The 20,916-nt window shown below is 52.2% G+C and overlaps 1 protein-coding gene across 1 annotated transcript in view; it reads left to right on the top strand.

Annotated features, from left to right (window-relative positions):
- The first annotated feature begins 1,115 nt into the window (after nt 1-1,115).
- Nucleotides 1,116-20,916, top strand: part of TOGARAM2 (TOG array regulator of axonemal microtubules 2) — a 50,173-nt gene continuing 30,372 nt past the window's right edge. The window contains exons 1-6 of the mRNA XM_039887493.1: nt 1,116-1,295; nt 12,627-12,768; nt 14,795-14,908; nt 16,760-17,041; nt 17,155-17,366; nt 18,196-18,386. Coding sequence (XP_039743427.1) covers nt 12,741-12,768; nt 14,795-14,908; nt 16,760-17,041; nt 17,155-17,366; nt 18,196-18,386 — 827 coding nt within the window. The 5' untranslated portion in view covers nt 1,116-1,295; nt 12,627-12,740. The remainder of the gene's footprint in view (nt 1,296-12,626; nt 12,769-14,794; nt 14,909-16,759; nt 17,042-17,154; nt 17,367-18,195; nt 18,387-20,916) is intronic.

Raw genomic sequence — 20,916 nt, 5'->3', positions numbered from 1 at the left:
TGCCCTCGGTAGTGTCTCAGAGACAAGGAGGGAGCCCTAGAAAAGCGCTGAGAAGACCAGGAGGGGGTTCATTTGGCAAGCCCTGGGCACATGTGATTCAGTTGGCCAGGCCTCCTGGATGGGCAAACAGTCTCTCACCAGCTCTCCCTGCTCTTTATTTCATAGTCTGCCAATTCATCTGCAAAAAACATGGAGGGATCTGCCTTGAAAAATTCTTAGTGTCTTTGGGTGAGTGGCTCTTTGCAAGGCTGCATAAAGTTGGTGAAGCCCTTGGCTTCCCCTATGTCCTTTGGATGGTGAGGGCTAGAAGGGGGTAGGGTGGGAAGTGGGAGAGGTCATCATTCTTGGGGGGAGATGCCAGCTTAGAATTTCTGTCCAAGGGCCTGGGCTCAATGAGGAAGCACACATGGACTGCTAGGGTTCACATTTTCCAAGCGTTGGGGCTGTGGAATCTGGTTGGGGAGGAGGCCATAAGCTTCCTGCTATGTAAGTATTTCTGGGAAAAGGCGCTAACCGTGATGGAGGGCCTGCTGTGTGCTAGACACAATCACAAGCCTATTATGTGCCCTATTTAATCCTTATAGTAACACTATCAGGTCAGTACTATTGTTATCCCCATTTCATAGATGAGGAACTAAAGCTGAGTAAGGTCAAGCACTGGCCAGAGGTCACACAGCTGGAAGAAGCAGGATCAGGATTCCAACCAGCTCAGCCTGCTGCCAAGGCCTAGACACTTCCAGGAGCAGCTTGAGAGCTGAACCAGGATTGGTCCCAGATGCCAACTGCAGCAGAACCAGGGGTTAACTGCCAATGGCCTCCCTATCCCAAGCCTGCCATGCACTCCTTTGCTTGGTCACCATGTAGTGGGGCCCACCTCTCTCTTTCTATAGCATCCCCACAGGAGAGTTTGGCCACTTGGGAGGGCCCAGTGCCCAGGAGAGCCTCAGAGGAAATGAGGCCAAGGGGAACCGTCTCCTGGCTCCCTCTCTCCCCCATGCAGGGAGCTGTGGGCTCCTTCAGAGCAGTGGTTGCTATGCAGCCTTGTTTATTCAAGGAGAGCCTGGCAGAGAGCAGGAGCACGCCAGCAGCAGGGCCAGTGGCCACCTCCGGCACCTGCCCAGACAGGAGGCCCGCAGCTCAGGGCTGTGAGGCTGAGGCGGGGCCAGGGCAGGCCAGGCGTGGGGCTGCTCCGTCCCTGCCTTCTTGGATCCACCGGCAGCATTGTCTGCAGAGAGACCATGGAAGCTGGATTCCTCCGGTGACAGGAGTTTGGCCTCTGGATGGAGAAGTGAGAGGTGATGTGTCCACCAAGCTTTTTGTGGGGAGAGGGGAATGGGAGGGTGGATCAGGACACCTGAAGTCCTTGGAGGGGTGTCAAGGACCTGATCTGGAGCAAAGACAAAGGGTGCGGTGAGAGGAAAGGCATCATGCCATGAAATGGAGGCTGCGTGACTGTGGGGAGGTCCCGTCCTCTCTCTGGGCCTTCCTGTGTTGGCTCTGGAGGAGGCTGGACTGTTGCTGAGTGCTGCAAGCCAAGGAAGGAGGGGCTGCCCTGGGCTGTCCCCTCCCCAGCCATGGCCTCTGTCAGAGCTCTCTGGGAGTAAACTGCATGCAGCACCCACCTAGTCAAGGCCCCCTGGAAGTGCCAGGGCAATGACACCGGGAGGGGGTGGGACGGGTGGTGGAGAAGGCTCTGTGCTCAGGGATGCAGAGGACACCCCAGTAAAGCACAGACCTTGGAGGGGCTTTCTGGGTGCAAATTCCGACCCCACCTCTTACTGGTTGTGTGGACTTTGACTCTTTTTACTCTCAGCCTCCTACAGGTGAGTTTCCTCACCTGTAAAGTGGGGTAAGTAATCCCCCCTGGGGCTGCTTGTGAGGAGTGGAGACAGTGAGAGCGACCAGTGTGTCACCCCTGTGCTGGACGGAAGCCACTTTTGTTGATACCGTTATTATTATTGTGGGGATGATCGTGTTCCTCTATAGAGCAGATTTTGGGCTCCTGAAATAGGAGTTTTGTGAATTCCTTCTTTAGGACAAGAACTCACATTGGCTGGGGACCTCAAAGAGGTCCCAGGCCCCTGGAAGGCACTGAAGGGGCTTGGCTCTGTTGGTACACCACTGAGGCGTGTCATAGAGCATGGTGGTGCCCGGCCCCAGGTGGGGGAATGTAGGAGGAAATAATCAGGCTGCTCCCCACCACTCCCTGGCAGGACCGGGCCCTGCAGCCTTCCAACCCCAGGCTGGCCAGCTCCCAGGACTGGCTCACTGGCTCTGTCTCAGCCCATGGAACCTTGGCCTAGCAGTTCTGAAGAAGGGAGAATGTAGTGCGAGCAAGTAATGGGGAGATATCCAGCTAAGCTCTGGCCAGACCTACCTCCGAAGGTCTCTCACTGTCCCCAGGCCACCTCAGAGGCACCAGACCCTGCTCCCCATCATGGATACTTGGAAGTTTATCATTTGTTTTATGTTCAACCTCTTGTAGACAGAGAATGTATGAAACTCATGAACTGCTTAAAGAAGAGCTATAAAGTGAATGCGTAGTCACCACCACCCAGGTCAAGAAATATATACTCGTCTTTTTTTAAACTTTATATAAACAGAATGACACTCTATGGAGTCTTGTGTCTGCCTTCTTTCACTAAATATTACACTGTGGATTCATCCATGGTGTTGTGTAGAGCAGTAGTTTGTTCATATTCTTTGCTGTGGAATATTCCATGGCATGAGTACACCATGATTTATTTCTCCCCTTTTCTGTTGGGAATTAAGATTCTTTCCAGATTTTGGCCATTATCAGCAGAGCTGCTATGAACAGTCTCATATTTCTTTCTTGGTTCCCATGTGCAAAGTGTTCTCTGGGGTGGATGCCTAGGAGTGGAATTGCTGGGCAGAGGGTTGGCATGTCTTTAACTTTATTGGGTAAAGCCGGACCACTTTCCCAGGTGGTTGTGCCCACTTGTACCTCACCAGCCACGTGTAAGCCATACTGTTCTGCATGTCATCAGCACTTGGCATTATCTATAATCTTTTTAAAAAATTAATTATTAATGTTTATGGTGACATTGGTTAACGAAATCCAATACATTTCAGCTGTACACTTTGACAGTATATATTTATACTGTGTATTCACCTCCCATAGTTAAGATTTCTTTCTGTCACCATATATTTGACCCCCTTTACCCCGTCTACCTCCCCCCTCTCCCCGCTCCCGCACCCTCTGGTAACCACTAGTCTATAGTCCGTGTCCACGAGTCTCTGTTTGTTTGTCCTGTTTATATGTTGCTTTTAGGTTTATATCCCACATATAAGTGATATCATGTGATTTTCAACTTTTTCTGTCTGGCTTATTTCGCTTAGCATGCTTACCTCAAGGTCCATCCATGTTGTCGCAAATGGCAGGATTTTATCTCTCTCATCTATACTCTTGATGTTTATCGATCTTGGAAGATTGGTGATAGCATCTCATCCTGACTTTAATTTCATTTCCCTGACTACCAGGAGGTGAAATACCTGAGCTTGCCCTTCTTCCTCCCCGCTTCCCTTTGGCTCCATTCCCTGGTCCCCTCTCTCAGCCCCTCACCGAGCCGTTTCCCAACCTCTATTTTTCTCTCTGTCCCCCCTGCTCCTCTGTGTCTACTCTCCCGGTCTCCTCGTGACATCAAGCACTTGTCCAAGTTAGTGCTCTGTCATTAACCCTTGAGCTGCAGACCTGGGCTCCAGAGCAGCTATCTGCAGGTCTAAGATTTCCGCTTTGTCTTTGCTTCAAAACTTCTGGTTCTTGGCCCAACTTCCATCCCTTCATGGGCCATGGACTTCCTTTCAATAAAACAAAGATAGAAAGAAAATGGCTGTCTATAGTTGCCTGGGCAAAACCTTGACATATGCCCAGGAGACGCTCAAGTAAGATTCTAGCTCTTGGTCAAGGCGAGCTGGCTTTCTCCTGGGGCCGTAGGGGAAAGGTCTGAAGTCTGCTCTTTGTATCTCCGGCTGCTGCACCGAGAGGAGCTGTCGCCACATCTCAATGGATGGCCATAGGGAACTGCTCCAGCTTCCTGATCACGGGGAACAAGCAGAGCATAGCACCCAGCACAAAACCTGAAGGCCCGCAACTCCTTCCACGACAGCGGGCTGATTCACTGCCAGGCGGTGGGCGTGGGGCCGACGGCTGCAGCAAAGGCGTGGTGGTCGTTGGAGATCCGGCCTCGAAAGCCGGCCGCCTCCCATGTGCGGACCACCATCAACAAGAACGCCTGGGGGCCACCCTCAGCAGCATCCCGCACGTGATCCGCATGGGATCTGCGCCTGGCCGCCATCTGCAGAGCCAGTGCCATCCTGCACAGCCAGCCGGGGGCCGTGCTGGTGAAGAGGCAGCGGGCTGCCCCACCCTCCAAGCAATAAAAGGGTCAGCTGACCTTTTTCAACCAAAAAAAAAAAAAGGTCTGAAGTCTTCTGAGTTTCTTGCTGGGAGAGAGACCTTTGCCAAGAGCGCTTTCCTGGAATGGGATAGACATTTAGATGCCAGGCATGGCCAAAATGACCTTGTGGAGACTCCCATTGGAAAAGATGTTTTACTTCTTCCCACTCCCTCTGGTCCTCTGGTGCCTGTAAGTGTTCGCAGACTGCAGTTTGAAGATCGGAGTCCCTGCTTCTGAACAGGGCTCCCGGAACACCTAAATCAAGCCGAAAGCATTCCTGGGGCAGTGGACCAGGCCGCTTTCTGTTCAGGACTCCGGGACTGCAACCTAGGACAACTCAGACCTTGATGGTGGACATCTCAGGGTGGGTGGCAGACTTCTAAGCCCAGGCCAGCGGCTGCATAATTTCAGGCAGGATTTGACACAATGGCATCCATCCCCACTAAGAACCTTGGTCCTCAGGAATGTACTGTCATGGCTCTGACCAGGCACTGCCATACGGAGGTGACTGTTTTGTGAAAGACTTCGTGGGAGGTTGGAGAAGGAAGCTTTCCTCCTAGCTCTGCTCAGTGGGTGGCCAGTATGATGCCTGTAGGGGTGTGGGCCCCAGGATAGCATGGGCTCTTGACAGCTCTCAGTATGTCCTACAGCCTCTCTGGGCCTCAGGTTAATCCCCCCCCCTCCATTTACCAGCCAGGAGACTAGCTGAACAGGTAAAGGCACATCTTGTCCCCACAATGTGAAACTTCACTAAATTACTAGCTCATGTTCCGATCTCTGATTTATATTTGCATCAACATGATACACAAAAGTGAGAGCAGGCTCAGCAGATTTTGAATTTCATAAATTTATGGATACATTAAGAACCTTTTGTCACAAGGGCTGCCATTTGCTCATACAGTGCCTTTGCGTGAATTAGAAAAAGACGCCTCTTTCTCGAAAAACTTTGCTTTTATTCATCAGAGAAGGGCTGTAATAAATAAACAAATCTTTACAGTAAGGGATGTCCCCTGAATTGTGATGTCCTGTACAGTGACCGACCTGGACGATCAAACAGAGCAGCCCTGTTTTTCAAAGACAGTTTAAATAAAACTTTATCTCACTGAAGCCTTTCCCTTATCTTCTAGACCAATGACTCTCACTTCAAAATTTCTGGGGACTGTTCTCAGCAGGGGACTGTTTCAAATGTCACAGACCTCAACATGTACATAGCTTTCCCCTTCCTCTCTCTCTTCCACCCACCCCCCCAAACCAACACGCTGAGCTATTACACATGGAAGACTGCATTCCTCAGCTGTGTTGGGCATAAAGACGGTTGAGAAGCACCTCTTTGGGCTCTTGGCCATGAGATCTACTCTGTCCTGAGAGGCCATTAAGATGTGGGCACTAACAACGTAGGTAAGAAGGGATGTCTCAGAGCATTTCCCAGCAAGGTGGAACTTCAACTGCTCTTGTGAGTGTCCTGCTTTGGCCTGCCTGTTGCCTGCTGCTCACCCCAGAGGGTATCCTGCTCCACCAGGTGACCCCTCTATTTTGCCATCCAGCCTCAGCCAGGCCTCTAGCTTCTTGCCCCAAAAACTTTCAGGAAGGACATTTCCCTCTCCTTGGGTATCTGAACACACACAGTAAAATAGTTATTAAACAAACAATAATGTTGATAGCCACTTTTTATTGAATACTTGCTAGGGGTCAGAGATAGTATTAAATGCTTTTCACATTTTATTTAATACTCTCAATAACCTTGTGAATAGATATTATTATGTCCATTTTGCACTTAAATGGAGGCTTGAAGAAGTTTAGTGATGGGTTGTGTGCTGAGAGTTTAGCTGTGTGACTTCACTCAGCTAGCAGGTCCAAGTCTGGTGACTCTTCAGGGCTCACTCTGAAATACTGTGTTCCTCCACTGCCAAGAGCAGAATAGCTCTGTGGCCTTGATCTAGTTCCTTAACCTCTCTGAGCCTCAACTGAGGGCAATAATATCTGCCTTGTTGCTCTGTTTCCAAAGTGAAATGGCGTAACATTTAGTAGCACCGAGCTCAGTGCCTGGCCCATAGCAGCGTAGAACAAGAAATGTTTCCTTCACTTAGTTTCTTCTGAACAAGACTGGCTGGAAAGACCTGCTCTAATTTTAATTCATTCTTTCATGCTACAATTGTTGAGTTGTTACCATGTGCCTGCCACTGTGTTTGCACTTTGTCTGCATTTCTTTAAATTCCCGTGGGTCTGAGAGCTGACCTCACACTGTCTGGAGGACAGATGGCTTATAGGAGTATGGGTCCCATCCAACCCCACGGCAGGGATATGGCAACTGCAGCCACCTGTGGGTGTATCTCCAAAGCTGCTTAGGGGACCCAGGAAAGGAAGGTTATAGGGGGAAGCCCATCTCACCTGTGCACTGCCTTCCTGCTAGCCCATGTGCCAGTCACAGCAGGAGCCAGGAGCCTGAGTGGGGAGCCCTTGGATATCCCCTCACAAAGGGTCTGGTGGGATGAATATCAGTCTCCCAATTTTGGGTGGAGGTGGCTGTTGGGGCTATCAGCTCCAAGAGAGGCCAAGTTTTTACCTAGAGGATGAGAGGAAATCAGCCCTGCCCCAGGCTAACAAAGATGGAGGCATCTGGCTGGGGCTGGGTGGGAAAAGGAATGGAATCGAATTTTTTCTGGGGTCAGAATACACTGTGTTCCCGAACTTCTGAGTGCAGCTCTCATGCTCAGCAGGCGTACCTCCCACTTCATTTACAATGTCAAGGCCTTCCACCCTGGCCCCTCACCTTTCTGCCTGCTCCCTCTGGACCCCCCATGCTGCCCTCCTCCAGCCAGGCGAACCCCTGCCTGTGCCTGTACCTTTCTCCCGATCCAGTTGGCTCTGGGATTCTGCTCCGTCAATTCCCCTTTCACCTTCCACCTTCCACATCCTCAGCCTTTCCCTTCTCCTGGCCATCTCTCTCCTCCTGTGAATATGCTCTAGTAATTTCTACCCATAAAAACACGGAGAACACATCAGCAAACAACACAAACTTCATCCACCCTTCACTCCCCCCCAGCTACCACCTGGTCTTTCTCCTCCCTTTCTCATCCAACATTTCTAGAGCTGCCTATACTCACCGACTCCAGGTCCCCACATGCACAGAAAGTGCTCTCACTAACCTTCAGGATGATCGATTACCTAATGGTCGCATCCACTGGGCTCTGCCCAGTCCTTACCCCACCCGACCTCTTTGCTGAGCGGACGCTTCCGCTCACTCTTTACTCTCCTGGCTTTTCCGGCACCTGTTCCCCAGGTTCCTGGACTGTCCTTGCTCCAGGCATTCTGTCCAGGCATTCTGTCACAGCCTGGACTTCTCACTGATGACCATCCTCCTCGAGCCGCAGACTTGCTGCTTCCTGGATGCCTCCACCTGGGTGTCCATGAACCAGCTTGTCCAAACCGGAACTGAGTCTCTCTCAGACGGGCCCCTCCTCCTGTGAACACCGCCCTGTCCTCTAGGTGCCCGCGCCAGAAACCAGACTCAGTCTAGATTACCCCCAACTCCCCTTATCCTAAGCGTGTTTCAGGCCTGCCTCTTTCCCCAGTTTGATCCACCTCGGCCCCAAATTGCACTCTTCTTCTCTCTCTCCGGGATTCTTTCCATAGCCTCCTGCCCTGTCCACCCAAACCCGTCCACCTACAGCTGCTGCGAGCTTTGTTCGTTGCACTAATGATGGCTATTACTACTTGTAAGGGCCAGACTCAGCACGCAGTGAGTTTTGTATTTTATCGAATGCAATATTGAAGTGGGATAGGTATCATCTCCATATTTACAGTTAAAGAAACGGGCTCAGAGAAGTTAGGCAACATGCCTGCAGTCGCACAGCTCATAGGTCCTGGAATTTAATCTTATTCACCTTTGTATCCTAGTACCTAGCAAGTGGTCGAATGAGTGAGTGGATCTCAGACTTTGAGTTATAGATGGAACCCGGGAGGTCAGAGGCCGATAGGTCAATTGAGAAGATCAAGAGTTTTCCCTGGAGGTCTGTGGGATGGCCGCCTCCTGTCGGGGGAGGAGGAGCTGGGTAGAGGGGTGAGGTGTGAGTATGATGAGCAGAGGGGTCCAGTGGTGACTCTTTACCCTTAGGGAGACAGCTTGGGGTATAGGAAGGGTTATGCTATCTGGTCTGAACTCTGCCAATGACTAATGGCAAATCTTGGTTAAGTCGCATATTTTCTCTGTGCCTACTCCAGAGGCTGGGCTAGTGGTGTCTCATTTTCAGTCCTAAGATCTTGTCAAAGGCCCTCCTTCTCTAGGAAGTTCAAGGGATCTGCATGAAAACGCAAGTCAGACAATGTCATCCCTCTCCTTGAAAAGTCTTTAGAGAGCTCCCTCTGCTAGCAGAACAGACCCAGACTCTCTGACAGAGTTTCCCAGGTCTCCCATCCTGGCCCTGATCCACCTTCTCAGACTCAGCTGTGCGTTCCCTTCATGCCTTTGCTTAGACTGTTTCCTCAGCCTGGAACACCTTTCCCATTTCTATACTCATCTGGATCCCGCTTCCTGCCAAGCCCGGTGAGAATGCTGCTTTTCTGGGAGCGTCTCCAGGTGCTGAGCCAGACAGGGCTGCTGCTCTCCCTGTGAGCCCATCTCTGCCCAGGACTGACTGCATTCTGCCGGGCATCACAGGGAGCGCTGAGTTAGCGGCATGGAATCATGGGTGAGATCTGCAGGGGGTCAAAGGACCGTCTAATTTGCCCCTTTACTCTGTAGACCCGTCTGTCTCCTCCTCATGAGGATTGCCTGTGTCACCTGGGTCTGTCTTGTAGGAATGGAGGACTGGCCCATCATAACTCCAAAGAGTGTGGGTGGCATGGGTGGGCAGGGGAAGGAGGAGAAAGAGCTCAGACCTGACATTATCGAGCAACTACTAGGTACTAGCGAGGGTCCTAAATTATTTTTATACATGACTTCCTTTAATCCTAACAGTATCCTTTATTAGGACTTTTTTTTTTTTTTTTTCAGATGGAGAAACCAAAGTTCAAAGAAATTAAATAACTTTCCTAAGTTACTATAGGAGGGTTGAGGGCAGGTCTCCAAAGCAAAAGTTGTGAGATCCCTGAGGGGGGCGTTCAGGAGGATTCTGGGCATGGGGTGTGGGGTAGGAGGGGTGCCTCAGTCTGAGCCTCTCTTCGAAGAGTGTTTCCATGGGGGGCGTATTTTTGGGTTCAAAAACTAAGTTCGTTAGCTCTGCCCACTTTGCCCTCTTCCCTTTCTCCACTCATCTTGACGTGGGCGCCAGTCCACCAAACACGTCCGAGGAGGTGAGAACCCTGACTCACTGGAACCCACGTTTCTCAGGAGTCTGCAAGGAGAAGTGGACAGGGTCACACCCACGTGAAGAGAAGCTTTGGGTGCAGCAGCCCCTGGGAGGGTGGGCAGGTGGGGCTGCGTCTCAGGGTCAAGGCCATCTCCTTGTCCTCTCTGCTCTGACCCTTCCTCCCTCCTCAGGCTTGTCCCTTGCCTTCCTGTCCAAGGACTATTCTCTCAGGACCAGTCTCTGCCTCGCTCCCACAGAAGCGAGGTGGACGTGGAACAAGGCACCGGCTCCCTGTGGGCTGTGCAAGGCCCTGGGGTGGTTAGGATTTTGCTCTAGAACTGGCATTCTTTACTGGGCTGGTCCTAGTTTTTGTTTCCTGTCCACTTGAAACCTGTTTCTTTTGTCACCTTTCCTCATTCCTGTGGTGCCGGTCACCATGGAATCTCTAGTCATAGCTTCGGTGGAAGGAGTGGGCAACGGCCAATTTTCTTGGACTGCCCCATTCCCTGAGCTGGAAAATTGAAGCTGAGGGTGGAAGACCCAACAGCTCGAGGAATCAGAGCATCGAGACATGAGAATAGAATCCTGGTCCCCAGAACCCACTGGCTCTTAGTCCTTTAGGTCAGAGCCTGACTGTTCCAACAGGGGTTAGTCACGCCTTGGTGCACAGAAGACTGCCGGAGGCAAACGGAGACTCACTGAATCGTTCCTTGGGGATCAGGTGTTAAGTACTGTCCATACTAAACCCCAAAGCTTTGTCCACATTTGGGCTGGAATATCTGATTCTAGTCTTTATAGTTTGGACATGGATTTTTACGTTCCCACCAGGTCCTGGGCCTCTGTGACTTTCCTGGGGGAGGTGCCACCCGCTGCTCTCACGTAAGACATAAGACATAGTTGTTTGTCCTTGGGCAGGTAGGCGCCTAGGTGATCCTGCACTGTAGACCCTGGGGGCTTGAGAGGTCAAAGGTGTAGACACAGGCAGGGGCAGGCTTAAAAGGGACTCTGCCTGATGGATGCCTTAGCAGGCTGTGAAGCATCCAGGTTTCTTTTCTGTACTGCTGATTTGCTCTGGGGCATAGAATAATGTGGGCTGTCTTGGCCCTTCTGCCTGGAGAAGTTTGTGGTGGCTGAGGTGGGGAACAGTCTTGTTCAGAAGGCTCTTTACAGTAGAGGTGGCCACTGAACCCTGTGCTATCTATACTCTCAGACAGCTCCAAATCTTCTCTTTAGCCTTTTTGGGAGTGACCGCTTGGGGAAACTGAGGCAATAGCCGTTTTGATGGCGAATGTGAGAAATAAGGCTGGGATCTTATTATAAAGTGAATCTGAATTATATGGCTCAGTTGTTCTTAATCCTGTTTGAACATGAAAATCACTCAGGACTTAAGGGAGAAAAAAAAACAAAGAAATGAAACAGATCCCTGTGGCCTGCTCCCTAGAAGAACTAGTTCAGTAGGGGCCTGAGGTGGGGTTTTGGAATCTGTCGTTTTAATCAGTTCCCAGGTGGTTCTGAGCTACAGCTGAGGTTAAGAACAAGAGCTGTAGGTAAATATTACTCATCTACACAAAATTTGCACAGAACTTCTATGCTCTAGTTGGTTATGGGTAGCAGGAGGTTGTGGGGCTCGCAACTCTCATTGTCCCCAAAGCCTGAACTCCACCTCGTTTGCTGTAATTCAGCCGTGGGAGGTGTGTCCCCTCCTGGAACATTCCTGTTGGGCTTTGTCAGAAGCAGCCACCTCACCTACCTCCTGACTCTTTCCCAGCCCCTGAGGCGAGGGATGGGGTGTTGGAACCTGTGGGCTAGAATCTTCTACCGCCTTGCTAGGGATACCTGCTATGTCTTGTGGACATTTCTGGCTGCTTGTCATCCCTGTGGTCAGCAGACAGGGCGTTGCCTTCTCCTCTGATTGTGGAGAAAATCGTCCTCAGACAGAGGACCTAAGTGGCTTGAGGTCGTGAGCGGTGAGACGAGGCCAGGACTGCGCTGGAGCCTGTGTTTGGCCAGAAGGGTTGCTAGGAGCTGCTCTGCTTGCTGGGGACTGGGCAGGGAGGGGTGGCGGCCTGGTTTCCAGACAGGAGGCAGGTTCTCTCAGTTCCTGAGTTGGGATTTCTTGCTCAGCCAAAGGGAGTTGGCACTGCATGCTGCCCTGTCCCCAGATGATATCTCGAGAGAGAGCTACTCTCGAGTAGAAATTAGTGGCCTTTTAGATGTAGATGTGACCTTTTGCCCTGATTTAATCACAAGCCACCTCCCTACCTGTCAGGGTAAAAGTGACTCACCATTACCTCAGCAAATGACTTATAAAATTGTGCAAAGTCACAGAGTCTGGGTGAGACCCTTGTCACATAGAAAGAGAATGAAGTTAGGTTGAGGGCAACAGCCGATGACTGACCCCAGAGGTTTAAGGGAGGCTGGAAGGAGGCTTGGGGTGGTCAAGTAGTCAGCCACGGGACCGTGAAATGGCTGAGAGGGCCAGAGGTTTGGCGTGGCCACTGAGGTGAGAATGAGGGCCAAGAACTTCAAGACACAGGTGTGTCCCAAAAGGAAACTAGAGAGCTAGTTCCTGGGAGACACCACGTGATAGCTGAGTGATGATCAAGGTCACAAAGCTCAACATTTGTCATGAGCTTCCAGGGCAGCTGGTAGGGTAATGGGTTTAAACAAAGTGTCAGGCCCCCGCCACCCCTTGATAAATTCCACTGTCCCTTGGTGCCCACGGGCACATGGCCTTGGCACTTGGAAATTCTGAAGTGTCTGAGAGAGTCTAAATGTCACACAAGAACTGTCTTTCGGTCCAGTGGCAGATTTCTTCAGTACAGAATGCTTTATTTAGCTCCTGAAGGGCTTTCTGCAAAGCATTTAAAAAGTATTTGTTATTTGTGTGTACTGACTTCTCTCTGCCCCTCCTGACCAGAGATCCCTGGATGCTTATAGGTTGGGGCCCTCGGACCCCCGAGGACTGTACTCACAGCCTGGGGAGTAGCTGTGGCCTCTGGACAACCTCCCAGGCACCTTCTCCACCCAGGGCATGGGCACCCGTGACGCTGTCCCTGCAGGTAAGGGACACCAAGGGCGGCCGTGGTGGCGGGCTCTTCTCTGACTCTCCTTGGGACTGGCCTCTGCCTGGGAGCTGTAGCCAGGTCAGGCCTTCCATGCCGGCCCAGCTCTCCGCGGACTGACGCTGGCCCTCCCTGCTCGGCTTGCTGTGTGGGGACTCTCTGGCCTGGAGAGGGCTTCAGAATGTTCTAGGGACTCAGTCTGAGCTTTGTCTCCACTCTCTGAGCTGGGAGGCTGGCTGAGGGGCCTCCCCGTTCTGTGGTAGGAGAACGAAGATGGACAGAAGAGTTGGGCCCGTGGCCTCAGGAGGTGATGCGTGTCCCCAATTTCTCAGCTGACAGGCAGGAGAATGGGAAGTGTATGGCCTGTGGCCGGCTCAGTATCAGGAGAGGAGGTCCCAGGCCTGGTGCTGCTTCCGGCAACCGGCTGTGTGAGCCTCAGTTTCCTCTGGAGAGTGAGGGGCTCGGTGGATTCTGCCCCGGGTAGAGTGGGCGCCTGTGAGGTGGAGAGCTGCTGTTCCCTGGAGAGGTTGGAGCAGAGGCCAGGCGACCACTTGGGAGGAATGCGGAGAGCCCGAGAGCCAGAGTAATTCGGGGAACAGCTCATTAGTCTCAGGGCGGAGCACCGTGGGGCTGTGATATATTGATGGGAAAACAGCTGCATGATTTAGAGCTACCGCAGATTCTGCCTGACTTTAGATTCTTGTCGGAAAGTGAGAGGTGCTGAAGAAAAATCTAGAAATCTAGAGGTAGCATGAAGATGTGGTCGTATGAACCCCTGGTCCTGTTCAACTCTTGTTCCACTGATCTGGGAAGCGAGGCTCAGAGAAGTGAATGTTTTTCCTCAAGGTCACACAGGTGACAGAAACAGGATGAGAACCCAGACTCCTGACTCCTGGTCTAGGGACCTTCTACCCTGGGGTGGGTGTGCTGGGTTTCCCCACTTTGTGGGGGCTTCTCCAGGTGGTGGGTTAGGGCCCATGGCTGCTCCTGAGAAGGTGCAGGACCATTGGTTCAGCTCGTAAACATTTAAGTGCCCACTGAGCTCAGGTACTACAAAGATGAATAAGACGTGCTCCCTGCCCCAGGATGCCAAGGGCTGGACGGGGAGAGGCAAGGAGAGGAGAGTTAAGATGGAGACGTGCCTGGGGTGCCGCGGGAACACAGAGACGAGGCGAGACTTCTCAGAGGAGCAGAGGCCGAGCTGAGTCTCCTCTCTTTTCCTGGCTCCCTGCTCAGGGGCCCCTCCTTTTGGGAAGCCCTGTCTGTCCCCACCCCCACTGGGGCTCACAGCCCCCACATTGTTACCGGAGGTTATTCATTACCCACCTCCCGAGTGGGGAACAAGTCTTCAGGTCCCACTGAGGACTGAGTCAGCCTTGCCCTTGACTGTGTCAGCAGGGACTGTGAGGGGCAGAGTGCCCGACAGAGAAGCGCTTCATAAAACGTCTGCGGTAGGGAGCGAGGGCGCCTTTGCTGGGCCGGAGTTCAGCAGAGAAGACGAAGGGTTTGTGTAGGACCGTGGATGAGGAGCTTGAGGACTCTCAGGAGAGGGGAGTCAGTGAAATGCTCTGCTTCGCCCCTGTGGGGAGAACTCAGGACCTAAGCCATGGGTCTGGGGGTTATAGCATGAGGGCGACAATGAAAGGCATAGCAGTGAGGGGGTGGCCTGGGCGGAGCAGCTGGTATGAGACATGCAGAGGACAGAGGTCGGGGCTGGAGGTGATCGGGGCCAAGGAGCCCAAGAGGGAGGCTGAGAAGATGGTGGGCAGGTCGGGGAGCAAAGCTAGGAGGGAGAAGCCAGGCTGAGGGGACTGGGAAGAGCAGGGTCATGGGCTTCGGTGGGGGATCGTGGTGCCCTGACTGGCTGGGCTGGGGGTGGCAGACCCCCATCTGAAGGCTAGACTCTGGTTTGGGAGGATGGGCTGCAGACACCCCGAGGGCTAGAGTACTCGGGGCGGTCTGTTCCTCAGTGCGGGTCTCAGAGGACTCTAAGATGCCACTCTCCCCACGGTTCTGTCCCCAGCCAAGGTTCTGGCTCCAGTGGCCGTGTGCTCTGGGAACATCCCTCCGGCCAGTGCTGGGCCCTGCACACTCCCAAGTGGAAGCAGCGACTCCACCCTGCAGGCTTGTGGAGAAGGTAAGATTGCAGGACTGGGCCTGGTGACTCGGTCACACCAAATTGCTTTCAAATGACCTGGATGGCCTCTCTGGGGCCTCGGGCAGAGACGAGGGGATTCCACCTGGCAGCAGCCCAGTCAGGGCTGGTGACCACAGAACAGAGCTTGGGCCTTATGCCTGGCAGTGGCCTCAGGTGTGGTTTTTACTGTGGTCCCTCCTGAAAAATGCCCTTTGGTTTTAAGTGGGTCATTTCAATCCTGTGCCTCAGGAGATGGGGGTATACGGAGAAGGACCTCAGAACAGGGGAGTAGGGATACCAGCATGCACCTGGCTCCCCTAGGAACCCAGGGAGAGCCTGAGGAGCCCAAGGGAGACGGGGTCTGCTGACCTTCACTTCGGGGTCTGGGTGAGTGTTCAGCATCCAGGCTGGTGATGGGATGTCTGGATCACAGTATCTGCTGGAACAGTGATTTTCAAGACACTCACTCAGCTTCTTTGTTATTTTCTGCTCTGCAACTTTCTGCTTTAGCTTCCAGCTGCAGAAGATTTCCTCTGCAGAGCCCCAGTTCCAGTGTTTTGGATGGAGAGTCTGATTTGGTTACTTGCCCTCTTTCAGGCCAGTCCCCTCACAGGCCTTGGCTGGCACCGAGTTTGGCCCTCCTTAGGTCTGGTGCCAGCCGCATTGCAGTATCTGTGGCCTGGGCATCAGGGTCTCACGGCTGACATCAAGGTGCTCTAAGAAGAGCTGTGTGTGAGACAGATTCTGAAAGCTGGTCTGTTTGTGTGTCCCCTCTCTGCCGCCCCTCTGCCCATGGTCCAGTCTCATTCAGGGCCCAGTTCAAAGACTTCACTTCATGAAGATTTTCCAGGTCCCCCTCCTCCTCTACATGCACTGAGCGTCTTGTTGATCTCTCTCGATGGCACAACTCACATCTTGTAACGAATCCACTTAGGAACATATCTTATTTCTCCAATAGATTGACAACGTCTGTGACTCACATGAGTGGTATATAATTTAGAAGCAATGCTGCATTGTGTTTTATTCCTAAACAAACTGTCATAAAGGATATGTTGGATGGAGTCTTAAAATAAGATCATGTGCACTCTATGATCCTAAAGGAAAAAACATCCTGCAGAGTTACTAGGTCAAAATTCTGTTTTGGGACAATATTGTTAAAATGTTTTAATATTTAAAAAAGAAAAAGATTGGAAAGGTTTAAGAATCTGACAAAGGTTTTGCTCTAGCTTATGTATGTGTTCTCATGGCAATTCCATAAATTATTTTCAAAGAATTTGTTCTAAGGTAACATACTAAAAAAGAACCTCCATCAAAAAAAAAAGTGTGCCTCTTATGTCTCTGTGTCTCCAACTGCCTGGACAGTGCTCGGCACATACTAGACACCCACTGAGTGTTTGTTGAAGAAGTAATTGGATAAACTGCTGTCTGCATGGGAGCATGCTTTGTTCTGAATCATCTGAACGTCTCTTTTCCATTCGTGTCTGGCGTATGTCAGGTGCTCAGTAGTATTGAAAGAATTGGTTGGTTCCTGGAGATTGGCGGATGGCGGTTTCTGGGCAGAAGCCCTTTCCTAAGTACTTACGGCCTTTTGTCTGTGTTGTGATAGGGCTGCATGTCGATTCTGCTTTTCACCCTCTTGTTACCGCAAGACGTGGGTCTTGCTTAGGTCTGCTGGTTCCTGGATGCTGCTAAATGAATGAATCAACCCAGAAATAACTAAAGCATTGAATGAATGGGATTCGCCTGGCAAGTGGCTGACTGTTACAAGGAGGTAGTGCCAAAGAGTTTGCTGGGGCCTGGTGCCACCCCGGGCTCTGTGTGCCAAGCTGCTCTTGCCTCTGTCTCCCTCAGCCTCCCTCCGGCCAACACCGAGCATCTTGCTGGAGAAGCCATCACAGCTCTTGAGTGGACATGCTGACCCTGGAAGCCTCAAGCCAGATGCTCCCCTCAAGGGCTGGCAGGCCAGGAATGGCCACCCCAGGAACCTCGGGGCCCTGTCTCGGAGCCGACACCCCCTGGTTCCCCTCACCTCACTGGAGTCAGAAGCCAGCAGTGTGGCCCGGGACACCACCCAGCTCAAGGACAAACTCAAGAAAAGGAGGATCTCAGAAGGCTTGGCAGCATCCTCCCGAGGTGAGTCCTGGGCCCTGCATACCGGCTCTCTGCCCACCCCAGGCCAGCTTCTGAGTTACTTCCCACTCCCTGAGCTCCTAGAACTAACTATTTCTCCATCTCCACCCCATTAGCCTCTCTGGATCTTGGAGGAGGCCCCAAAGGGGGTCCCCTGAGGAGCGCCATCCCCCGGGCCACTGCTCAGAGGCTGCTGAGGTTGCCCAGGCCGATGCCCCCCATCCAGAGCATCCCTGCCACCCCTGAGTCCGGCGGAGCCAAGGAGAAGAGCCTGGACCCTCCCGTGAGCATTCAGGGGCCTCAGGGGAGGAGATCCCACACCCAGGAGGTAAGCAGACTCAACTGCTCCGAGTCTTTCCTCCCTGCTGTCTTTCCTTCCATCCTTTATCAACCCCTGCTCCTGAGCCCTGAGCTTCTCTAGAGGTGTCTCAGGTGCTGCCCTTGGGGATGGGGACAGCATTGGGAAGGGCTCAGGGCCCTCATCTCATCTTCCCCCTCAGTGTACAAAACCCATGAAGCTGGCCTGGGAGCTCTGGGTGGCCACCCCAGAGGTGCTGAGCTCTGCTCAAGGAGAGGCTGTGTGACCATCTGTCTTTACACTTGGTGGTCCCTAAGGCCTTCTCTGGTCTAAATGTTTCAGAATTCCTCATGCTTCTGACCCCGTCCGTTGTAGGCAGGGGCGTGTGGCAGAGGAGAAAGAATGTCAGGCGACGGAAGACTCGGGAGATTGGGGCTTTGGTTTCTGCTCTGCCACTCACTGTCTGTGTGACCTTGGCCAGTCACTGCCCTCTCGGGGCTCCAGTTTGCACATCTAGAAAAAGAATGGATTGGACTAGATGTTTTTGATCCCTTCCAGCTCTGCTGTTCTAGGATTTTTTCCGAAAGGAGAAGAACAGAAAAATGAATAGTAATAACAGCAAAAGGAATGAGGGGACCCATTATCGGTCTTGTTGCCTGGAGTAGGGAAGAAACAATGAGCTTTTGGGGGTCCCGGGGTCGTGTGGCTGGGAAGAGAAACCAGAGGACACTTCCCAGCATTGCTGCCCAAGTGGCTCCTGATAGGAGGGACCACCCTTCTGAGGGGCCTGGGGGGTGAGCATCCAGGAGGAAATGTTTATGTGGACCGGAACCCTCCCTCCAACTCCCCCCTCACCCAGGTACAGATCTCCCGGCAATACCTGCACTGTAATGACCAGAAGATGCACAAGTCACTGGGAGGCATTGTGATCCCACCCATCCCAAAGGCCAAGGTGCCCGCTGGGACATCCTCCTGCACACTGGGCTCCCTTCCCGGCCTCTTGCCCCCAGGCCAGGACGTGCTCATGGGCTTGAGGGCCCCCCCCACACAGTAAGTAGCCCCAATTCAAAACCACCTATAGTCCTCTCTTCTTCTGTCTCTCCAAGACCCGCTTGGGGTCCCCATGGGTGAAACTGCATGCCAAGGTGGAGCTCTGGGGGACTGAGCATGCGAAGGGCAGGGTCCCCCACCCACGAGCCACAGATGTGGGGAGGCTGCAGCGCTGTTGCCTGCTCTGATCCTCGTCTCTCCCCAGTGCCCCAGCCTCTGTCTCCTCCCAGTTTCATCGTGTGTGTAGTTGTTGCAGTGATGAAGAAAATACAGATGATTCTAAAGCTCTGTGGAAGTCATGGTAGCTCTTTGTAGTCTGTATTTTCTTAATGAATGGATCCTAAAAACACAAATATTAGCATGTGTGTTTGAGGTGGGGAAGGTTGTCCGCAAAACTTAAAAAGAGCCTTCATATCCAAAAAAGGGTGGGAACCAGCGGGACAGAGGATGGCTGTGTTGTAACAGAGTCTGGGTTTATGGCGTGGGACAGGTGGTGCTCTGCTGATGGCTAGCCACAGCCCTGTGGTCAGTCCAGACTGATGTCAGAGAGTGTGTGCATGTCTGTGCGCGTGTGTGCACGTGCATGCATGCGCGTGAGAGGGAGAGAGAGCTCACAGTCTGTGGGCCTGGCTTACCCAGCACAGGTCCCTGCTGTGACTGACTTCTCTCCCTTTTCATTGGGGCCTGATGTAGTGAATTTTTCCATTTCCCTCAAGTTCTTCACTCTCTCTGTCTCCCATGCTGCCTTCTCTCTGTATACCCACATCCACATCATCCCTGACCTAGTTGGAGCATGGGAACTGTCTGTGGACTTGTTTCTGGATTTGAACTCTGCTCAATTCTCAGTGGCCTGTTTAACTGACCTCTACTTCCTCACCATCGGACCCTCCTTCCCTTTTCCTACTTAGACATCTGCCTCTCCCTCTCCTCCGAGAGGGGCTCTTGGTGGCTAAAATGACTCTCTGATCCCAGGCCAGTGGCCTTTCCTTCCATCTCACAGCTCTTAACTTCTCTGCATCATTCGAGCTCTTGGTGCTGTTGAACTTCTCCTTCCTCGCCCTCCTGACTTCATGCTGCTTCTCAGCCTTCCGGGCTCCTGTGCTCCCTCTTTCATCTGTCCCTTACATGTGGCCGTTCCTGAAATTTATTCCAGGGCCCTTTGCTTCCTTATTTTTGTCCCACCCCTCCCCCAGGATCTTATCTGTTGGGCAGCTTCCAAGATCACCTGGGGTTGGGTGGCTTCCACGTCCCCTGCTCTGCCCTGAGGTCTCCCCAGAGTCAGGCTCTGTGCTTCTGCCCTCCTGTTGGGCATCCCCAGTGTCCTCATGGCTGATGCAGATCCAATGTCAGAGCGAGGGAGGATGTGCCACCATCACAGCAGCATCACAGAGCATCTCATATTTTCCCGAGCTGCTTCCCGCCCACAGCCTCCTGATTTCCAGCACCATGGAGGCATCATCTTTGACTCTTGCTCCTACTGCTTCCTGTTACCTACAGATGGCACATCTCATCAGGTCTTTCTTAGACAACAAGAAAAAAAACAAAAGCTCCCACCCCTCTCTTACCTCTTACTTTGCACTTACTGGCTCCCTCTTCATGTCCCCCAAAGCTTTTAACTTGTCTCCTTGTGGCCCTTGGCCCGGCGTTCTGATGTCACATTTTCACTGCCACATACCCCCTCCGCATACACCTCTTTCATACCCTTCACCTTTATTGACTTCTTGATGCCAGTAGCTTAAAGATGAGTCTCCTTGGTCTGACCTTCAAGGTGTCCTAGCTCATTACTCCACACTCTTCCTCCTGTGCTGCTCTGCAGGCACCTTCCCACTACTCCAGACCCTCTGTGGGTGTGCTAAGCCCTGGATGGCGCCTCCCCTCCTCCAGCCCTGCAACCCCAACATGAGGCTTTCACCTTTACCGCCCACTTCAGTTTCTACTGTTCTTCGCGTCCCAGCTGTATGTCTGCCCTCTGAGGTCTTCCCTGCCCTCTTCAGGGTGGCAAGGAGGGAAGTACCTTCTCTGTATCACCCAATGACATCTGGCCCACGGGCTGCCTGACCACCTCCTTTCACTGATTTGTTCAACTTTTATTTAAACCTCATTCTATTCTTTAACTCGGAACTCTACCAGGAGCTTTATCTCAAAATTGTGGTGGCTCCTGTGGTGTCAGCTTTGGTACCCGGCATGGGTAGTCACATAATAAATATCTGTCCATTTGCTGTGACATAGATTTCTCTCCACTGAGTCTATGAGACTCTCTGCAAATGTATGGGAAGGAGCCTCCATTACCACTTTATTTATTCATTCATCCATACATCTATTTATCCCTTTACTCATGTAAAAGCTATTAAGTGCCTACTATGTGCCAGGTATTGTTTTAGGTGCTGCAGAAACAAAGCCAAACCAGATACAGTGTCTATATTCTAGGCATTCATGAGAGAGATTTACAAGTAAAGCACTGAATCAGAGTCTAGTGAGGTAAGTGCCAAGATAGAAGGCTGCCCGTCATTCTGGGAAGCCCAGTGGACAA

Source organism: Pteropus medius, unplaced genomic scaffold (assembly GCF_902729225.1).
Source record: "Pteropus medius unplaced genomic scaffold, Ma_sr-lr_union100, whole genome shotgun sequence".
Lineage (NCBI taxonomy): Eukaryota > Metazoa > Chordata > Mammalia > Chiroptera > Pteropodidae > Pteropus > Pteropus medius.
This window is presented reverse-complemented; position numbering and strand designations above follow the sequence as displayed.